The 20,321-nt window shown below is 38.9% G+C and overlaps 1 protein-coding gene across 1 annotated transcript in view; it reads right to left on the bottom strand.

Moving 5' to 3' along the window:
* LOC129770328 (calmodulin) overlaps window positions 1-20,321 on the bottom strand; it is an 89,395-nt gene that overhangs the window by 42,972 nt on the left and 26,102 nt on the right. The window contains exon 2 of the mRNA XM_055773066.1: window positions 19,613-19,787. Within this exon, the coding sequence (XP_055629041.1) occupies window positions 19,613-19,787 (175 nt within the window). The remainder of the gene's footprint in view (window positions 1-19,612; window positions 19,788-20,321) is intronic.

The following is a 20,321-nucleotide window of genomic DNA, read 5'->3' as shown; positions in this document are numbered from 1 at the left end:
TGTGAATAAGGTGCAACTTGGAATGCAGTAGGTTCATTATTGGATGATGACTTGTCAGTGAGAGCGACTTGTGTGTTCATGGGCTCTATAACACGAACAGGTTTGTATGCCTGTTGCATCCTATTCTATTTACATTGTGAAACATTTCAAAAACATTTCCAACATACGTTCAAGCAAGAGCATCGGTTCAAAAAAATCAATCGAATACCATAATGCGGAATTTTACTCGATGTGAATCAAATGCTCATTTTGTATGCGTAACCCTGGTCAAAAAATGTCACATAATTTTCCATTTCAACTCATTACTCTCATTTCTGCCTTCATGTTAGCATAACCTCTAAGGTATTTTGCCTTAGTGATGTAACGTACTCCAAAACTAGTTTGGATGTACTTTGCAATAACGTGATAGCCATTTGTGATTAAATTTAAGTCAAAAATATTGTGTATTCGTCTTCGTCTTCACTTTCCCATAAAAATTGCTCTCATTGTCGTTTATCCGTATACGCCTTGTGTTTCTATTCTAAATCCATTCGTGTAGAATATACATATATATATATATGGAATATCAAAATTAGGCGTTGGTCTATGACCGTATGTTAGACCTGCACGCATGGTTTTTTGAGCAAAACTATCGGTACGTTCCCAATCTGAATATTTTGCTGTATATTCCAGAAGCTTTAATGAATAAAACTTTGCTGTAGACGTTTCTCGCCATCCGACAATAGAACCAACCAAGCTAACCCATAATAGAATTATGATAATGATGATGTACAGCGTGTGCGCGCTGTCGGGAGATTCATTTCCCGAAAAGTTGTAGTAAATGTGCCTCTCCTCAGAACAAAGCTCCATTCTTTTTCGATGCAAAACGGGCTAAAATTTGTTGAAGTCGTCTGAACACGTTCATACCCGAAAGCGTGATGTCCCCATTTTTTTCTCTTGAAGTGGGTGCGCAAAAAGGGGATTATGGTCGCTTAAATTTATTCGCTCTTGTGAACAGCCGCCGATTGCAGTATGCCACATACACACATTCCTTCGCCCCGCGCGCGCTGGTATCATGAATCGGCGTTGTTCAGAGGATTTCTGGAATGTCTATTTTCCTGTAAACGGAAAGTGTTCCCATCCATTATTTGAGAGGAAACAACGAAAAAAAGGTCAGCGAGCTTATACGGGGTTAAAACATTGCGGATTCTTCCTTTGTTGGGCGCCAGCGAAAGAAAAAAAATAATCAAAATTGTTTGAAAGGGTCCGACATTTCCACAGCTTAGTTCTGTACACTTGAAGGGGAAAGGGTCGCTCACATTTCCTTTCTCATCCCAATCCCGACTTCTGCTAATCCGTAGGGTGAAGTTCACAAACATCACGATAGATGATTTGGAACCGTTAGAAGAAATCAATTATAACGTTTTCGCTTTACTTTGGTTGTCGTAGATACTTCAAAGAAATCTCACGTAGCAACGATAAAGCAGCTATTCTCTCTATTTACACGACGCATACTTATAGACATTTAACGTTATTTATAGACCTGTTGTCATTAATGTTCTCCCAATTAACTTAACGACCACCATCGCATATTTGTAGACACTTTAGTACTTCATAAAACTGATTTTGTTTGATTTATGTCCTTCCCTCGATTGGCAGTAGCTTCGAACAACACATTCATCTAATGGCATCGATATCAGATCTAATTGAAGACGGATAACATAAATTCCATTAACTAAGAGTAGGGATCCCATTGAAGTTGATTGGTATCGACTTAATCCCAAAACGTTGTATCGTATATATCTAACGCTGATTCTTAGGTAGCCTAGCTGCCGGACTATGACATCAATGGCAAAATGGCATTAACTGGATTATTGGGCCAATAAGTACACACAAATGCACATTTTATATTAGCTGACATCAACCTCTTATTAATTAATAACTACTATGTGCATTTGAAAGCAGTACGCAAACTTCCGTAAACGACATCAAGCATCCCATATTGATCCAATGATTTGCACCTTTTAGACCAGGGTCCATCTGCTGATCCATTTATCCATCGTATATCTACATTGGTATGTTTTATATTACCTTTTTTGTAGAAAATGTCCTTCAAGTACTATTAACCGCAATTTCCCACAACCGTTGTTAAACCCAATTCACTAACTATCGTGAAGAATGTTAGGAAATCAGATGAGGGATAAAAATAAACTCCTTTCCAATATCCATAGACATTAATGCAAAACAATCACCATTCTCATTCTAATTTTTTCCCCATTTTCCATAGTAATTTGTAATTCGCAGTGCCATAAATTCTGCCATAGCCCCATTAGCCCAATCCGTCCTCTACCCAACCCCTTTTAGCTTCATTAGCGTGCGCTCATTGAAACTTCACAAACTGAAGAAAAAAAACGATAGAATTGGGAACGATCTTCCATTACCCCTCTCTCTTCACTACTGTCGTGCCGACACTACCAATTTCCCTGCCTAAAAGAAGGGGCATCGTTAAGGATAATATTCCAATCCTGGAACTTCTCTACAGCAGCGCTGCCGCTGCCGCTGCCGCTGCTGCTGCTACTGGCATAGCGCACGGAAGTCCTGAATGAAGTGGGAATTCCCACTTCAATTAAACTTGATTACATCGGCAAAGCGGATAATATGAAGCGATTCCAAGTGTCGATAAACATGCAAGTAGCGGGCGCGCGATCTGCGCGAAAAAGCGACTGAGAGCACCAACTCTGCTGTCTGTATCAAAAGCAAAGAAGAGCACACACTGGATGTGCAAATGTTATTCTTTTTTTCTGCAGCTGTCGTGCCCTATTTTTAGTGTCCTTATGCCCACATTTTCCAGGGGCCTGGGGCCAGGTGGTGGTGTTGAAGGTTGAACTCGGTTGGAAGAAGGGGCACGACGACGCTCGGAATCGATATTGAATTTATATTCAAATTCAATTTTCTAGTGTCATTCAGTACACACTTAACACAACCCCGTCTGCGATGGTGATGATGCTGGGATGCTGGTCTGCTACACACTTGAGGAAGATGAAAGAATCGTCGTGGCGCACTTTTTTTTTTGATAGATGACTTTGAGAAATCGAGACATAAATCAAGGATATTGCAGTGTAGCGCGCGAATTATTTTCCTGTGATACGGAAAAGGACGAGATGGAGCTCTCTAATGGAAAGAGGGCTATCGAAACGGTGCAAGGTTTATTTTGAGTGCTTTATGATCTCATCGAGAGCAATCAGTTTTATTGATAGATCTTTTGAAGGTGGAATATGAAAAAATAGAATGGAGCATGATGAACAGTCATTTCGAGGGAGGGAAAAACACTTATCGAAGTGAATGGAGTCACTGAACAATGACAATTCAGTCATGTGAACGAAGATATTCTTAGACACGAAAACGGATTACGGCATTTACATTTGCACAAATTTGCGAACAAAAACGATATATCCATGGAACAAGGTTCCAGAAGTCAGATGCACATGGAGTCGGATTTATTCTATGAAACTAAACGATTGGGAACTTTGAATGGGGCAAAACAACAGTCATTGCACAGTACAAATGGTGAATTATTCAAAGAAACCAAATCTTCATTCACGATTTGCTCCAACGACAATTACATCTATTAGATGTAAAAGTATGACTTTACGGTTTTATTTTTTACCTAAAAGGCATTCGTTCGAAACATAAAGTTTGCTGCAACTTTATTCAAAGTCTGCTCCATCGCAAACCACCTTGGCTCATCTTTCATGCAATACACGGATTCCACACCTGTAGAAGTCTGGTTGTTTTGAAACGGTCTATTTATCAAGACATTTTTCTTCTCGTCATAAAGTCGGAGACGCTCTTATGAAAGGGCCGGCGTTATATAATGGGAAAAATGATTTTCCTTTAGAAAAAACGAAGAATAAAATTTACCGCGAATGGAATACATAGAAAAGCTTGAGGAATCACATCAAACACATATCACTTATTATTATTATTGTGGATGAACCCAGTTACCAGTGAACTGAGCAAGATGATTCCAGGACCAAATTCCAGATTCATGTTGCTGGATTCCATTGGAATTTGAATTCCATTTCAAATGTTTGTTTCATATTCTACACATTTTCAGATGTTATATTCAAGAACATGTGCAGTTCAAATTTCAGATATCAATTTCAAATCCCACACACAGATTCCAGATTTAGATTCCTAATCCGTATCCAAATTTTAAGCTCCAAATTCAGATTTCAGATTCAGATTCCAGATCTAGATTTCGATTCCGAATTAAAATAACAAATTCAGATCCATGAGATTACTAATACATATTCGAGATTTAGATTCCAGATTCAAATTCCAAATCCAGAATCTGATTCCAGATTCAGATTTTGAATCCAGATTCTTATTTTAGAATCTGATTCCAGATTTAGATTCCATATTCTCAGATTCCAATTCCAGATACGAATAGCGCAATCAGATTCCAGATTCAGATATCAAATTCAAATCCCAATTTAGATTCTAGATTCAGATTCTGGTTTCATATTCAAATTCCAGATTCGAAATCCACATCCAAATTCTAAACTCAGATTCCAGGTTCAGATTCTATATTCAAATTTCAAAATCAGTTTCTGATTCTAGATTCAGAAATTCGAGTTCCCTATTACGATTCCAGACTCAAATGTCAAACTCAGATACTTAGTTTGGACCCTGAATTTCCATGTTCAAATTCTGATTCAGTCCCAGATTTCACATATTAAATTCAAATCATAGCTTGAGATTCCAGACTCAGATTCCTGATTCCGATTCCAAATCCAGAATCCAGATTCTCACTTTAAATTTGGATTCCAACTTCAGATTCCAGATTTATAGATTCGGGTTCCCGACTAAGATTGCAGATTCCAGATTCTCATTCAAATTCAGTTTCCAAATTTAGACTCCAACTTCAGATTCCAATTCCAGAATGGTATTCCAGATTCCGATTCCGGATCCAAATCATGAACTCAAATTCCAAAATCAGATTCCAGAACCTATATCTAGATTTAAGTTTTGGCTTCAGATTTCAAGCTCAGATTTAGGTTCCAAAATCCAATTCCAGATTGAGATAGATTACAGATTCGTATTCTAAATTCAGGTATAAAATGAACATATCATATTCAGATTTCATATTTAGATTTCAAGTTCAGTTTCCAAACTAAGATTCCTTTGGGTTTCCAAATCAGATTCCAAACTAAGGTTCCAAATTAGATTTCAAATTGAGATTCATATTTCAATTCTAAATTCAGATTTCATCTCAGATTCAGATACCAAATTCAGATTTCATATTTAAATTCCCACTTTTCCGGATTGCAGAATCAGATGTCAAATATGGACCCCAGATTCAGATTTCTTATTATATCCAATATTCAGATTATAGATTCAAACTTCAATTCAGATACCAGAATCCAGATTTAGATAAAGATCCAGATGCGGATTCGGATTCAGATTTCAGATTTCTTATTGAGATTTAAATACGGATCCCAGACTCCGATTACTGATCAATTCCAGATACCAGATTCAATTATCAAATTTAACTCCTAGACTCAGATTCATGATTCACATTTAAAATTAAGATTCCAGAATTCAGATATCGAATACAGATCAATACAGGTTCAAATTTCTGATTGATATTCAAGGTACAGATTCCAGATTCCAGCTTGAGGTGTAAGGTAGAATAAATGCAAAATTAAAAACAACCTAAGGAGAAATCTTTAGGTACGTTTATTCGATTCATTTACATAAATCAGTTCGTTCATTTCATGTTATTAAACCGTGGCAACCTATGAGTTTTACCCCAAATGAGGCGCTTTGACCCTTTATCAGCCTGAGATTAACCCGCACACAACAAAGAATGGGTGAAAATTGGGATATATTTCTATTCCGGTTGCATTCATGGATTTTTATATAAAAATTTCGAGCTCTAAGTTGGTAACATTTTTTATATTTGTACCATCTCTCACTTTTTTGTGTTCAATTTGATTTGTCGTGTCATCATGAATAGACTGACACCTGAACAACACTTGCAAATTGAATTTTTTTTTTGCCTGAACCATGATTCAATCCGAGAAAATCATTGCGAATTCTACAATAAAATTTTGTTTAACGATAAAGCCTATCTCGGGTTAAATTGATATTTCAATAAGCAAAACAGCAAATTTGAAGTGAAGAGAATTCTCGTGTCATTATCGAAACACACATAGCTTCAGAAAATTTTTGGTAGCACATTTGAGTGCCCTTAGGGAGGACGACCACAACGTGGAGGGCTAAAAACATGGCTTTCGACGATTTATTGTATCACTTTGGATTTAGTCAGGTGTTCAAGTCTTTTGCGACATGTTTTTGGTTGGTTGAAATAAAATTACTGCAATGCGTTGTAGAAAATTGTTTACAAATAATTTACTTCATGTTTTCGTTAACAATTTTAAGGTCATAAGCTACCCGAAAATGGAACAATAAAAATATGAATTTGTCGTTTTACCCGATCGGAGTCCTCCCTTAAGGGGGCCCCGGTCTGGAAGATCGAAAGAATCGAGTTTTTGTTTTCTGCATTTTTGGGAAGCTTAAGCCCTCAGAAATGTTGTCCCAAAAGGATTTTTAGATATTCGATTTCGTTGGAAAGTTACAGCCAAGAGAATGAGGTCACGTCAAGGGATATAGTATTGCTGTACAAATTTTTAAACGCATTTTTCTTGAAACTTGGTTTCTCCAACTGGTGGTATCGTCATCTCAGGATCTACTTGACCGATTAGGCTGAATTTTTTCATCAGTTTTACATGAATTATCTAAAGCGTTACATAGCCGTTTTTTGATATCTCATGTTTTAGATTTTTTATGTGATAACAGAAATTTTTGATGAAAAATAACTAATTTTTAACAAAAATGGCTGCAATTTCGGCAATTTTTCGAATTTTCAAAAACCGCTAGGTAACGCTTTAGGTATTGTCCCAATGTTTCGAAATATTCATTGGAATTCGTTCTGCGACATTCCGTTGCTTCAGAACCGATACAAGCAGCAAGGTACCGATTCTCCGACAGCATCTACGCACCCAGCTGTCAACAGCGTAATAAGCATTATTCGTACATTCAAAAAATGGAAAATACATCTTCAAATATACCTTAAACAATAACCAAAATACCCAAACATTTCATTTTATTCCTAACATCCGAAAAAAAATCACGAAAATTCATTATTTTTCGACCGTCCACACAGGGGTCCCCCTTAATATGGAGGAACTATGGCTTACACGAGACGGTGTAACAAATCAAACCGTGCCGGAAATAATATTCAATATAATAGATAATTGGTTTCAGTTGCCATGAATATAATCAAATTCATGGCAACTGAAGCCAATTATCTGTGCTTTATTTCTATTTAATGTTCTATATTTCTTAAGAAATAGTCTGTATAAATATAATTTATTGAATAGGTTGCATTCGTTCGATATTATAGGAGCTATTATTTGGATATTTTTTTGAGAACCCCAACAATGGAGCATATTTTTTTCGGTAGCAAAAAAGTGTTCCTTGCCGCTTGTTCTTGTCTTCCAACAATAAATCCCAAAATAAACGCGACAAGTTTATCGCAAATGGGTCTAAATAACGAAATAAAATGTCACGATTACAATAAAAACCAACCTCGTCTCAGTCGGTTTTTTTTCCTGCATGACATGAAAAACAGATCTATGAAACGTGCGCGCCGCTGACACCGAGAAAAAGCTACAAATCGCTACAATCTTTCAAACAGAAAATCGATCCTTATTTTTTATTACCGCAACAATGGGTGTGTTCGTTTGTGTGCGCGCTATTGACCATTATTCTTCCTGACAGAGGCTTTTGTTGTCTTTATATCATACGCAAAAAAAATGCTCCAGACATATTGGGATTTGTACGTGTGTCTCTCCTCTTCTGCGCTGGCGTTTTCCAAGCGATCTGTACGGTCTGCTGGTGGAGAGGAAGCGGCGGGAAAAATCACTGCTGACATAAGCGGAACCATCGAAATTAGCATCATCATCAATTTCCCCCACGAGAGAAATCCTCGAAGCAAACATTAAAAAATGGATAATGGCTCAATCTTCACATGCGTCCTGCAGCACGCCTCGTTGGCGCGCACACCACACGTGGAAAATCATTTTATAGCGGTGCGGCGGCAATACCATCGTCATTATCGCCATAATCATCATCATCATCGTCATCTTCTTGACATTTTGCTGGAGTGCGCAAATACAAATTCTAAACTCAGATTCCAGGTTCAGATTCTATATTCAAATTTCAAAATCAGTTTCTGATTCTAGATTCAGAAATTCGAGTTCCCTATTAAGATTCCAGACTCAAATGTCAAACTCAGATACTTAGTTTGGACCCTGCATTCCCATGTTCAGATTCTGATTCAGTCCCAGATTTCACATATTAAATTCAAATCATAGCTTGAGATTCCAGACTCAGATTCCTGATTCCGATTCCAAATCCAGAATCCAGATTCTCACTTTACATTTGGATTCTAACTTCAGATTTCAGAATCAGATTCAGATTCCAGATTTATAGATTCGGGTTCCCGACTAAGATTGCAGATTCCAGATTCTCATTCAAATTCAGTTTCCAAATTTAGACTCCAACTTCAGATTCCAATTCCAGAATGGTATTCCAGATTCCGATTCCGGATCCAAATCATGAACTCAAATTCCAAAATCAGATTCCAGAACCTATATCTAGATTTAAGTTTTGGATTCAGATTTCAAGCTCAGATTTAGGTTCCAAAATCCAATTCCAGATTGAGATAGATTACAGATTCGTATTCTAAATTCAGGTATAAAATGAACATATCATATTCAGATTTCATATTTAGATTTCAAGTTCAGTTTCCAAACTAAGATTCCTTTGGGTTTCCAAATCAGATTCCAAACTAAGGTTCCAAATTAGATTTCAAATTTAGATTCATATTTCAATTCTAAATTCAGATTTCATCTCAGATTCAGATACCAAATTCAGATTTCATATTTAAATTCCCACTTTTCCGGATTGCAGAATCAGATGTCAAAATATGGACCCCAGATTCAGATTTCTTATTATATCCAATATTCAGATTATAGATTCAAACTTCAATTCAGATACCAGAATCCAGATTTAGATAAAGATCCAGATGCGGATTCGGATTCAGATTTCAGATTTCTTATTGAGATTTAAATACGGATCCCAGACTCCGATTACTGATCAATTCCAGATACCAGATTCAATTATCAAATTTAACTCCTAGACTCAGATTCATGATTCACATTCAAAATTAAGATTCCAGAATGACAGTAAAAACCAACCTCGTCTCAGTCGGGTTTTTTTCCTGCATGACATGAAAAACAGATCTATGAAACGTGCGCGCCGCTGACACCGAGAAAAAGCTACAAATCGCTACAATCTTTCAAACAGAAAATCGATCCTTATTTTTTATTACCGCAACAATGGGTGTGTGCGTTTGTGTGCGCGCTATTAACCATTATTCTTCCTGACAGAGTCTTTTGTTGTCTTTATATCTTACGCAAAAAAAATGCTCCAGATATATTGGGATTTGTACGTGTGTCTCTCCTCTTCTGCGCTGGCGTTTTCCAAGCGATCTGCACGGTCTGCTGGTGGAGAGGAAGCGGCGGGAAAAATCACTGCTGACATAAGCGGAACCATCGAAATTAGCATCATCATCAATTTCCCCCACGAGAGAAATCCTCGAAGCAAACATTAAAAAATGGATAATGGCTCAATCTTCACATGCGTCCTGCAGCACGCCTCGTTGGCGCGCACACCACACGTGGAAAATCATTTTATAGCGGTGCGGCGGCAATACCATCGTCGTTATCGCCATAATCATCATCATCATCGTCATCTTCTTGACATTTTGCTGGAGTGCGCAAATACTTGCGCACATTCGTCGTCGTTGTGCCCTGTTTATGACAGCACAACATTTTGTGACCAGGCGCATTTCGGAAGTGAGAGAAAATCCGTCGATGCTACTCCAGAGAGTGATAACGATGGCCACCGAAAGGTGGTGTATAAAGCGTCTCCATGGTGGGGAATAGTTGGGCCACTCGTTGAATCTAATTTCGGGTGTTCCACTTTAGTTTTCTCACGATTTAAGAGCATCGCTTCATGTTCCCTAATAGTGTTGCAATGCAGCATCTGGGATTTACGCTTATATTCCTGAGCAGCGAGGAGAGATGACCCCCAAAAAAAGTTCACCCCAACTCTAGTTTTCATCGATTTCCGTTATCTCGGTGCTAGACCCGTTGTTTGCTATGTATGGGTGGTATGTGAGTGCCAAAAAAAAGCCGAGCTTAATACAACACACTCTTCAGTAGCCAAAAGTTCGGGAGAAAAATATATTGCGCATCTGCTAGACATTCTCCGCTGCTTTCAACCAGCTTTCAAGGGCTTCACCAGCATACATACAACCGAACGAATTATCCTTGGAGCTTCCCTGTATTAGAGCGACCGCCTCGTTGGTATTAGTGCTGTGAAAATCTAGCTGGCTCTCGTTTTGAACACACCCTCAGAAAAGGACTATTGTAACAATGTTTTATTCAGGGGAGCTAAACACGGTTCCAGCGGTCGGATCTTGTAACCGTGTGTTAGTGGTGTGTACTACAATCTCATGCCGAAATCAGAAGCTGTTGCTTCGCTAACACGAGTTTTTACAACGTGGCACGAGCAGCGGCGGCAATCGAATTTCCCTCCTTCTTCGTGTGTCAGCGGTTCCCCGCTTCCATACTTCGCCAAACAAATGACCGGGATTTTCAACCGTGTTTTCATTTGCCCTAAGCGAGCTTTTCTTCTAGAATTTTCCTCCGAAGCCGGTGAGGGGTCATGAGGTGAGCAGAAAAGCTGATTTTTCTGGAAATGCCATCGAACTGGCAGCAAAACCTTTTATAGCTGTTTGTCGTTTATTTTCGCGTTTGGGGCTTTGTGTTGTCACCTCTTCTTTGGTAGCCTTCGAAATAATTTTAGCAATATTCAAAAACAATTGCAACGTAAATTGGATATTGATGGGAATGAATGAACAATGAAATATTTTTATTTATCTCAATGGTTTTTGCCACTGAGTGTGATTGACACGCACAGTCAATAGAAAAAAAGGATAATGGTTCGATTTGGGTATAACACGCACTATTTCCTTTATCTTTCGCCACTCAATCGCACACAACAGAACATCATGACCAGACAAAGTGCCTGTCAAACATCAAGAGCATCCTGTCACGCTGGAAGATATATCTGGTGGGGATGGATGGATTAAAAAAGGTCGATGAATTATTCCCAAACGCCTAAAGGGATAAAAACTGGAAAAAACAGCTTTACGTCACACAAAGGGCGAAAAAAAACTCGTTCCCATTGTCTATTCGCAGCGTTCGCTCAAAGATCCGAAATGAAAGCGACAACAAAAGATTCGAGTTGCGTGCTGATGTAAAGAAGAAAACGATTACCGGACGCAGGGGTGGGTTCAGATTACGCGGAAAATGGGGTACACAACCCCCGGAGGTGCGCCACTGTTCGTGCTACGAGCTGTGGACTGAACAAATATATTTACGTGCACATACAGTGCTGTTTACCTATTTAGTGTCCCCCTCTCGTTCAGTGTTTACGTACTCATGCGCATGTAGTTTTTTTTTCAGTGGGACTGTTCAGAAATTTGGATTCTCCAAAAATAAAGTTTCTCCATCCCCAGCAATTTGGGATAAGGATGTTATTACCATCGATCCGTTCTTATTCTCGGAAAGGGAGTTTTCTTGACTTCCAGGAAAAGCTTTTACCATCTTTCCCTACCAAATAAATATTTAGTCGCAGGTTTGATCGCTATCCCCCTAATAAAACAAAGATTAAGAAATAAACAACTTGAGTGATAGCTATTGCTTCCGAAGCACTATTTCTTTGCCGCCATGTCGTCCAAAAATTATTTTTGGTTGCGACTTTGGAAATCGATATATCCCATACACCACCACCACACCCTCCTTTTCTCGTCCTCTCACTTTTTGCTATCAGTAGTTTTCGACGGGGCGCGCAACACTCAGGTGGATCGTGATTTTCCAAGGACAAATGGTAAGAGTTGTGTCGTAAAAAAGGGTGTATTCTTTGCTGGGGAGCCGACGAAACACAGTGGACGCCCTTCACAACACAAATCACGAAAGCTCTGCTGCTAATGGGTGTCGTGTGCAAGGAACAATGTTTTGGGGAGCAGTTATTTTATTCAGTGGCATGGGAGGAGAGCCTCAACTAGCACACACAAGGGGGCAACAACAGGAAACCATTTGCGGCTTGTTTTGTTGTGCTGCGTTTTGTTCGAGCGTGATGTAAATGTTACGCCTCTGAGGGATGAAGTAATTGATTTTGGTTTGGTTGATATGAAAATTCGGTGTTTCTGAAAGGCAGCTACTCTGACATAAGTTTTGTGGGTCCTATCATACTGCAGCCATCAAACAACCACTATCTTTTGTATTTGTCCTAAGAATAAAACACTAGCTCTTTCGCCTACAAAAGTGAAGATAAAAGGATCGCAATCAAATTATAATTAGATTCATTCAGTAACTCATTTACGCGAGTGTCGACTAAAATTAGTCCACACAATCTGATAGAGCGTGAACGAAGAATCTCAAAACGCGCTCTAGGTAAGGTTTGCCTCTCCCCGGTGTATATTTGGATGCTGAAATAAGAACACGTGTACTAGTGGTATATCAATATGAGTTAAATAATGCAACTGCAAGGGCTCTGGAAAAACTAATGTTTGCACTAATTTCACACCCTCCTTATTTTCAAGTATTCAAGAAAAGGATAAGCACCGCCTCACACGATTAGGTTGTAGCAGTTTGCCAAGTCCAGGATTCAAATAAAAAAATGCTAAATAGTTCTTCAATGACGTAGTGGCAAAATTTTTGTACAAACAAATTGATACCAAATCATAAATGGTTGCTGCATTAAAAGCAAATTAAAAGCTGCAAATTGTATTTCATTACACTTTCGTTCGAACTTGATAACTCTTCCTTCCTCGTTTATCATCTCCGGATATCATTTTGGAATTTATCAAAATGTTTAACTTTGTATAGTATGTTTTGGTGGCCCTGAAAAAAGCCGATGATTTCGTGGTTTTGTATGATCAGTTGAGGATGATTAATTAATTATTCTTTCTTTTTTTTTATCCAAAATATATATTTTTATTAAGGCTCATATGGCGTCAGATTAACGGGGCCGGGAGTTCAATATTTTGCCAATGTTTGCTTACAACTATGTTAGTAATATAGCAGGCAATACACTGAGCATGCTCACAAGCGTTATTCTTCTTTTCGATCAATAGCTAACAGTTCGGCCGAAAAGTTCATAAGGTTGACGTCTAAATGGCGGCTCTTGCAAAAATCTACTTGACTATCACATAGCACCATCTGTCAATGGACATGTGTCAAAATTTGACAGCAATTGGTCGATTGGTTCGTGAGTTACAACATTGAGAGTGAAGCAACTTTTGTTATTGTGAAAAAATGGAAAAATCCCAAATCAATTAAGGCGATGGCAAAATTGCATGAATTGCTAGTATATCAGGATTTTTCATTCTCGTAGGAAAAACGATCGGAATGAAAGAATAGACACGACATGATAATTTTACAACATGACAACGCCAGACCACATGTCCATGGATCTATTTTCAAAAAAGCGCGAAATGGGAGGTTCTACCTCACCCGCCATATTCCCCAGACATCGCTCCCCCAGATTCCTATATGAGGGGCTCAAAATGAAAGGGGTGTAAGTGACATCATCGATTTCTCTACATCGACTCTCTCTTTGGCCATAACTTAGCTGCAAACACATTCCCAGCTGTATTTGACAACGTGGACGACAGGTCAGAACCTCATTTATCAGATTCTATAGCAAACTCAAATTGGAACGTTTTTGTAGTTGAGTTGTTAACTAAAGGAAAAGTTGATGAATAGAAAACGGTCAAGTCACTTACACCCCTTTCATCCTGAGTCCTTCATATGATCCGGCCCTTGGCGATGGAAAGCGAATCCGATCTTATGAAGAAATCAAAGATTGGCTATAGAAATCAATCGAAAAAAAACGAAAAAACAGCTAAGCAAGTAAACAGGTTGAACTTTTGGAAGCCCATATTACGTTATTTATATTTTCATCAATTATCAAAACGTGAACAAATTACCGGCAAGTATTATGTGCAATCATGATCGGCTATTGGAAGAACATTTAATGTCCTATCAATTTTTCAAGAACCTGACAATACACCAGTGAATATTTAACGACATATTCGTAAGCAAATAGTTGACAACAATGAGCATAAGTTTCGTTGTAGCAGACTTGATGTTTACATACCATGCGCATGATTTTTTTCTTTCCAGAGACATTGCCCGGAAAGTCCAACAATCTCAAACTTTAACAATAAACATAAATTTCAAAGTGACAGCGCAATATCATTATGGGGAAAAGGGCAACGAAATATTTTTTCACAATGTTCGAGTTCCTCGGAACACAATTATACTAGGGAGGTTGACAATTTCTCGAAGCGGAAATGGGGAAACAAATTGAAATATCGATAAACGACTTTTTCTCGGTGTATTCTTCTTCTTCAGTGAGTTTTAAATGCGTTTTATGCCAGAAAAACCTTGATAATGCTTCTCTACTGCTGCTAGCAACTATCTTCGTTCTAATCCTGCGAACAGGAGACTAAAATGATATTAAGAAAATCGTGCACAAGGTCGTATTCAGAACGATTTGTGAATCTCATCTCACGAGAGGCTTGATTCGTTCGTTAAAGTTAGTTAAAATGTTAGAGACGTTCCAGTCCAAGAGTCTGGAAGTCTCTCATAGCATTAAAAAAGGTTAAAATTTTGTGGAGTTTTTCTATAGTATTGGTTAACAACCATACCTCATAAACTAATGGTCTAAAGGATTAAAGGCATGTGGGTCAGTGTTCGTTTAGATTAGATTAACACGCAAGGTATGTCAAGAAAAAATTCCAACCAGAATTAATATTTGACGATTCGGGAAACAAACCAACTATGTCCGCATTGGTCGTGGATTTACAAGAGAATTCCAGCTTTACCACGTTTCTGATATCGGCCGTCGAATACAGACGGCTGAATGAACCAAAGCCAAGTTCGAGTCAACACTTCAGGTCCTTGAAGCCTGGGGTATATCCATGTCCATTGGAACTCGCAATCAGATCTGACGCAACTCAGATAGATCTCCTTATAACCATCTATTTTACAGATAAATTTACGAATATATCGGCTGGGTTACCCTTAACTGCATTCCATGTTCAATTTGTTATTTCTTGTGATGAAGTTCACTGATTTGAAAGCCAGCCCTGTTTTCTTATGTGCAAATTGTCCATGTCTATCGAGGCGCGCTATTCTCAAACTATTGTAGACTCCACAGCATTTTTTAACTAAAATATACAACCCTAATAACTAAAAATATTAGAAAATATAAGTGGCCATAAAGAAATAGTTAACATCCCGTAATTCAGATTGTACTTATGTTTCTGTTGAACTGTTGAAGTTATAGTATCATCCAAAAATTCAAAGTCAACTCATAGCTGGACGGGTCCTTTTTCAATGATAATGTTTTAGGTTTTGTCGAAGATAGATATTAATAAATATATGAAATAAATAAATAGGCAAAGGGTGGATTTCTTCCATGAGGATGAAATTTTGAGGACGATTGATTTCCGGTGATGAACGAAACATCACATTGGTGCTGCCATCTGGTTTATTCTGTTAAAAATTCAAATGATAAATCCTAAAGGTTGTTCCACATCAAATTTTATCACGGAAAAAAACGGTGTATAAAATTATCCATTGGGTATTTTCTCTTGAAAATTTGGGTAGAAGTAGTTTAGAGTGTATTGTCCAAGTCTTTCGTTCAGAGAGCCAAGGACCGAGAGGGACTGCATACGTACAAAGTGCAGAAAGCTCCAAATCGTGACGAACGGCAAAATACGGTGGGAAAGTCAAGGGCGCACAAACTGTACATCCAAATGCTGACGAAGCCTCATTGTCTTATCATTGAAGATGAGACTTACGTCAAGGCGATCTTCCGGTAGCTGCCGGGGCTACTGTTATTCACCGCTAAGCACAAGTTTGATGTTCCCGAGGAAGTAAGGAAGTAGAAATCTTTCAAAGTTTGCCAAGAAATACATGATTCGGCGAGCGATCTACTCGAGTGGCAAACGGAGTGCGCCGTTCTTGACTACCGGGGCTGTAAACGGACAGATCTGACTCAAGGAGTGTCTACAGAAGCGTCTGCTTCTTCTATTGAAGCAACACGAGGGCCCTACAATCTTCTGGCTGGATCTAGCTTCGTGCCACTATTCAAAGATGTCCTGGATAGGTACGAAGCCAACGGGGTCACATTCGTACCCAAGGACATGAACCACCCAAACGAATCGGAACTATCGAAAATACTGGAGTATTATGAAGTAGACACTATGGAAACATCCCAAGGAGGTCAAATCTAAGGAGAACATGAAAAAAGTGGGTTTCCGTACAGGAGAAGCTGTAGTTTATGAGGTGAGTTAGGCATAGGGTGCGAGCATATGGTTATGGTATTGAAGTGGAATGAAATAAATATGCCACAAGCTTATTAATGGGTTATATCTTATTGTCTGAAAGTTTGAAAAGGATCGGTCAACTAGGTGATTTTCTACAGCGTTTCTTCCGTGATGCAATCTGATGTGGGCCACCCTTTAAAAAACGCAGAGTGAGAGTCGCTATTCTTTTTAAGCGAGTCAAGAGGCTTGATATTGGTTTGCTGCCAATTTTTCACATTTTTCACCAAATCGTAAAAAGCAAGTTCTTTTTGATATTGTAAATCATCAATGCCTGTTTTGCATTCACGCCAGTTGCCAACCGAACGCATATTTTACAAGCATCTATTGCTACTGTTCTGACGTAATTAATTGTTTGCATGTTTCAAAGTATCTTTCGTCGTTTAGAACACGGTCAATATGAAATTCAAATTCTGTAAAGACGGAAGCGCTAAAAATCGTTTGTGGAGCAGTACAAAATTCACACCCCTTCTACCGCTACTTTTTATTGTTGCTGTATAGTAAATTAACTTACATAACATTCTAGTCAGCTGTCACACAACATCCCAATTAATAAGAATTGATGGGGTCTTAATCGCCCGGCAGTTGCCATATTGTCTTCTGTGTATAAACCAAGCAAAACATCTACAGAAAAAAAAACAAACTCAAGCCATCCTTCTTGTTTGTGCCAAATGGGCTAGTCAGGCAATGTTCCGCTGCTGCACGTTTCCCGCAACGCATTATTATAAACATCCCGGCAGCAGCACGAGAGTGGGGCGCGCATTATTGCTTCTGGAAATTCAAATCAATCATCGCCCACACACCAAAAGAACAAAGGCCGGCCATTCGCTTCGACAGCTGATGTGCCATATATGTGCCAACTCTTGGCCGTCTGGTTCGTATCATTCTACGCTGAAATTTCTCCGTCGACGAACGGACCGATGAGGAATAATTTACAGTAGCCAACAACGATTCCAGCCGATGAGAAAAAAAAAGTGCTTGGCCTTGAACCATTGCGGAGGGATCCAAATCCAAGAAAAATTGGGTAGAAATCCCCTCATTCCCCTTACAACAAAACCTTTATTTTTTTTCGACTTCCGATTTTCTGACCGCTTTTCATTCTTTCACGGAAAGGCCCCCTCGTCGATCATTCGATTGTTGGCAACAACGACATCGGCAATAAAACTCATTATAATAACAATAAAACGATTTTCGGAAACGAAATCCGACGTTTCCTAGTATCGTCGTGCTGGCTTGGGGGATTGTTGGTGGGGTGAGTGCAGGACGAAGCTAGCTGCTGATTGTGGGCCATGGCCAAACGAGTACGAACGGAACAAGAATGAAAAAAAACCTCTCCCGAGGTTCGGCACATGCATTATTTATTGTGGAAATGAATTATTTCTCATATTTTATTAATCACTGTGGGCGGGGAGAGAAGCGCGTTGTTGGACCCCTTTCCCCGGTCCTCCTTCAACCTCAAGCACCCCACGACGACGATTTTTGGTGTATATTCCAGAAAGGATTGTTGGAAACAAAGACGGCAGCAAAGTGTAAAGAGTTTTATTGCCTCGACACGAAACGGTTTAGTTTTGCATAAGACAACGTTGTTGTGCGGGAGGAGAAGGAAGGTGGGCAACGGTTCTTTGTGATTATTATTTCACTGGACGAAGGGCGTTGAAATATTGATTGAAGTGAAAGCGAACAAAGTAAAGTCATTCCACGCTACTCTTTTCGCTGTAGAAAACACAATATAAATTATTCTCGCAGCAGAATGAGAAAAATGTAATCTTCCTAAAGTCATAAATCGCATACATAACCACCACCAACAAAACGCAAGCAAATTGATTTTCTAAAAAAAAACAGGAACAAATGTCCTTTACCAAAACTTTTTTGCTGTCGCGCAGCAATATTCCCAACAAAACAACCAATCATGGTCTGGTATTTTAGCCAAGCAGACGTCATTAAGGTACAACCCCAACAAGCGCCAACAAAAACAACAATCCCATATTGGATGAAAAACTCGCCGTGATGAACTTTTTATTTTTGTCATTCTTACAAACAGGCATATAACATACACGCGTCCTGTAAAAGGAAAACAAATACGCCATGTGCCTGTTCCTGATTTTTCCCCAGCCAACACCAACTGGTCTGAGTTATTTGAACGAAACTAACAAACAAACATGGAATTTTGACCCTCATTTTAATCATATTTCCGTTGGTTTTTTCCTTCACAGAAGCCTGTCGGTCGGTGGGGATCTGGTATATGACCTGAATAGCAGTTCTATTCACTATTTTTTCGGCACTCGAAAAACGCCGCCGCCCTTTCTTCGTCATCGTTAATCTTCTTTTTGCGAAGGCTTCCGTGCAGCGCAGAACACACGCACAACACGTCGTCGTGATGCACGACAGCAAATGACAACGACTTTTCCAGGAGGATATGATTAACGACAGCGTCACGGTACAAGAGAAAGAGGTCCGGTTTTTTGGTTTGTAATCGTATTATTGTTTTAGCAGATTGTATTACAAAGAATGACGCAAGTTGTGTGATAGAGCAACGGACGTTGGCGTGCACTTTTTTGCCTTCCCATCAACAGCACACGGGTATCAAGGTGAACTGTTTTAGACGGATTTTTTTTTGGAGGAAGTGACCAGCAGGTTTTATCGTCCTTGGATAGTGCTGTGTTACAGCTAACAAATTTAGTCGTTTTCGATCAACCGCACCATCACTTTTTTTTTGAAGATCGGTGGATGAAATATGAACGTGATGTTCCCAGGTTCGCCTCTTCAATGACAAACATCGAGTTCGAGGTCACCGCAGAGCGGCGGAAAACGAGAGTACAATTATTGCCAACACAGAACGGGTTATCTCTACTATAAACAACACGCCGTAATGTGTTATTATTTATATATAGGTGGCGCACGAATATGATCTTGCGCACAACAACTGTGTACTCGAGAACCAATTGATGATGGAATTTCCTCGTTCGCTCGGCTACCCAATAAACACACTAAAATCTCTGTATGCTGATAAGGATTAGGTGCTGCAGTACTTACCGTCTGCGTCGACTTCGTTTATCATGTCTTGCAGTTCTGCTTCTGTGGGGTTCTGACCTAGCGATCGCATCACGGTTCCCAGCTCCTTGGTTGTGATGGTGCCGTCACCGTCCTTGTCGAACAGCGAAAACGCTTCTTTGAATTCGGCAATCTGTTCCTCTGTAAGTTGATCGGCCTGTTCATGGGAAGATAGAGAAGGGAAAAATCAGAGTTGAAAAACGCGTATTGAAATAAGTGCATACATTAATGTTTTCTTTTTAATCGTTGAAGGGCCAAATACAAAAAATAAATCATGATGAACGAGTGCAAAAGTGCTCCAAATTTTGGGAATGTCAGATCGTTGATATGAGTACTATGCCACACTCAGAGTGTCGATCCAAAACCCGAAAAAGAATTCCCTGATTTTCCAAAAAAAAATCCAGATGTAGACTAGTAATGAAAGCCTCTACTAGTACTTTAGCTATAGTTCCTAGAACATTTAGTTAGCCTAAACAATTAAATTAAAGAACGTCTGACGATATCTTACAATAAATTAATTGTTTGTGATTTTTTTCGAGTTATTTGAGTTAAACGACAACTGAGAAGTGTCGTTAAAGATTAAAAAATGAATTCACTAACGCTGTTCTAAGTTATCTTGAACAACCCTGGAACACTAGTACAGCATGAGTCATTTTTATTTGTTTTATCCCGTTATCGTAAAACTTTTCGA

Source organism: Toxorhynchites rutilus, chromosome 2 (assembly GCF_029784135.1).
Source record: "Toxorhynchites rutilus septentrionalis strain SRP chromosome 2, ASM2978413v1, whole genome shotgun sequence".
Lineage (NCBI taxonomy): Eukaryota > Metazoa > Arthropoda > Insecta > Diptera > Culicidae > Toxorhynchites > Toxorhynchites rutilus.
This window is presented reverse-complemented; position numbering and strand designations above follow the sequence as displayed.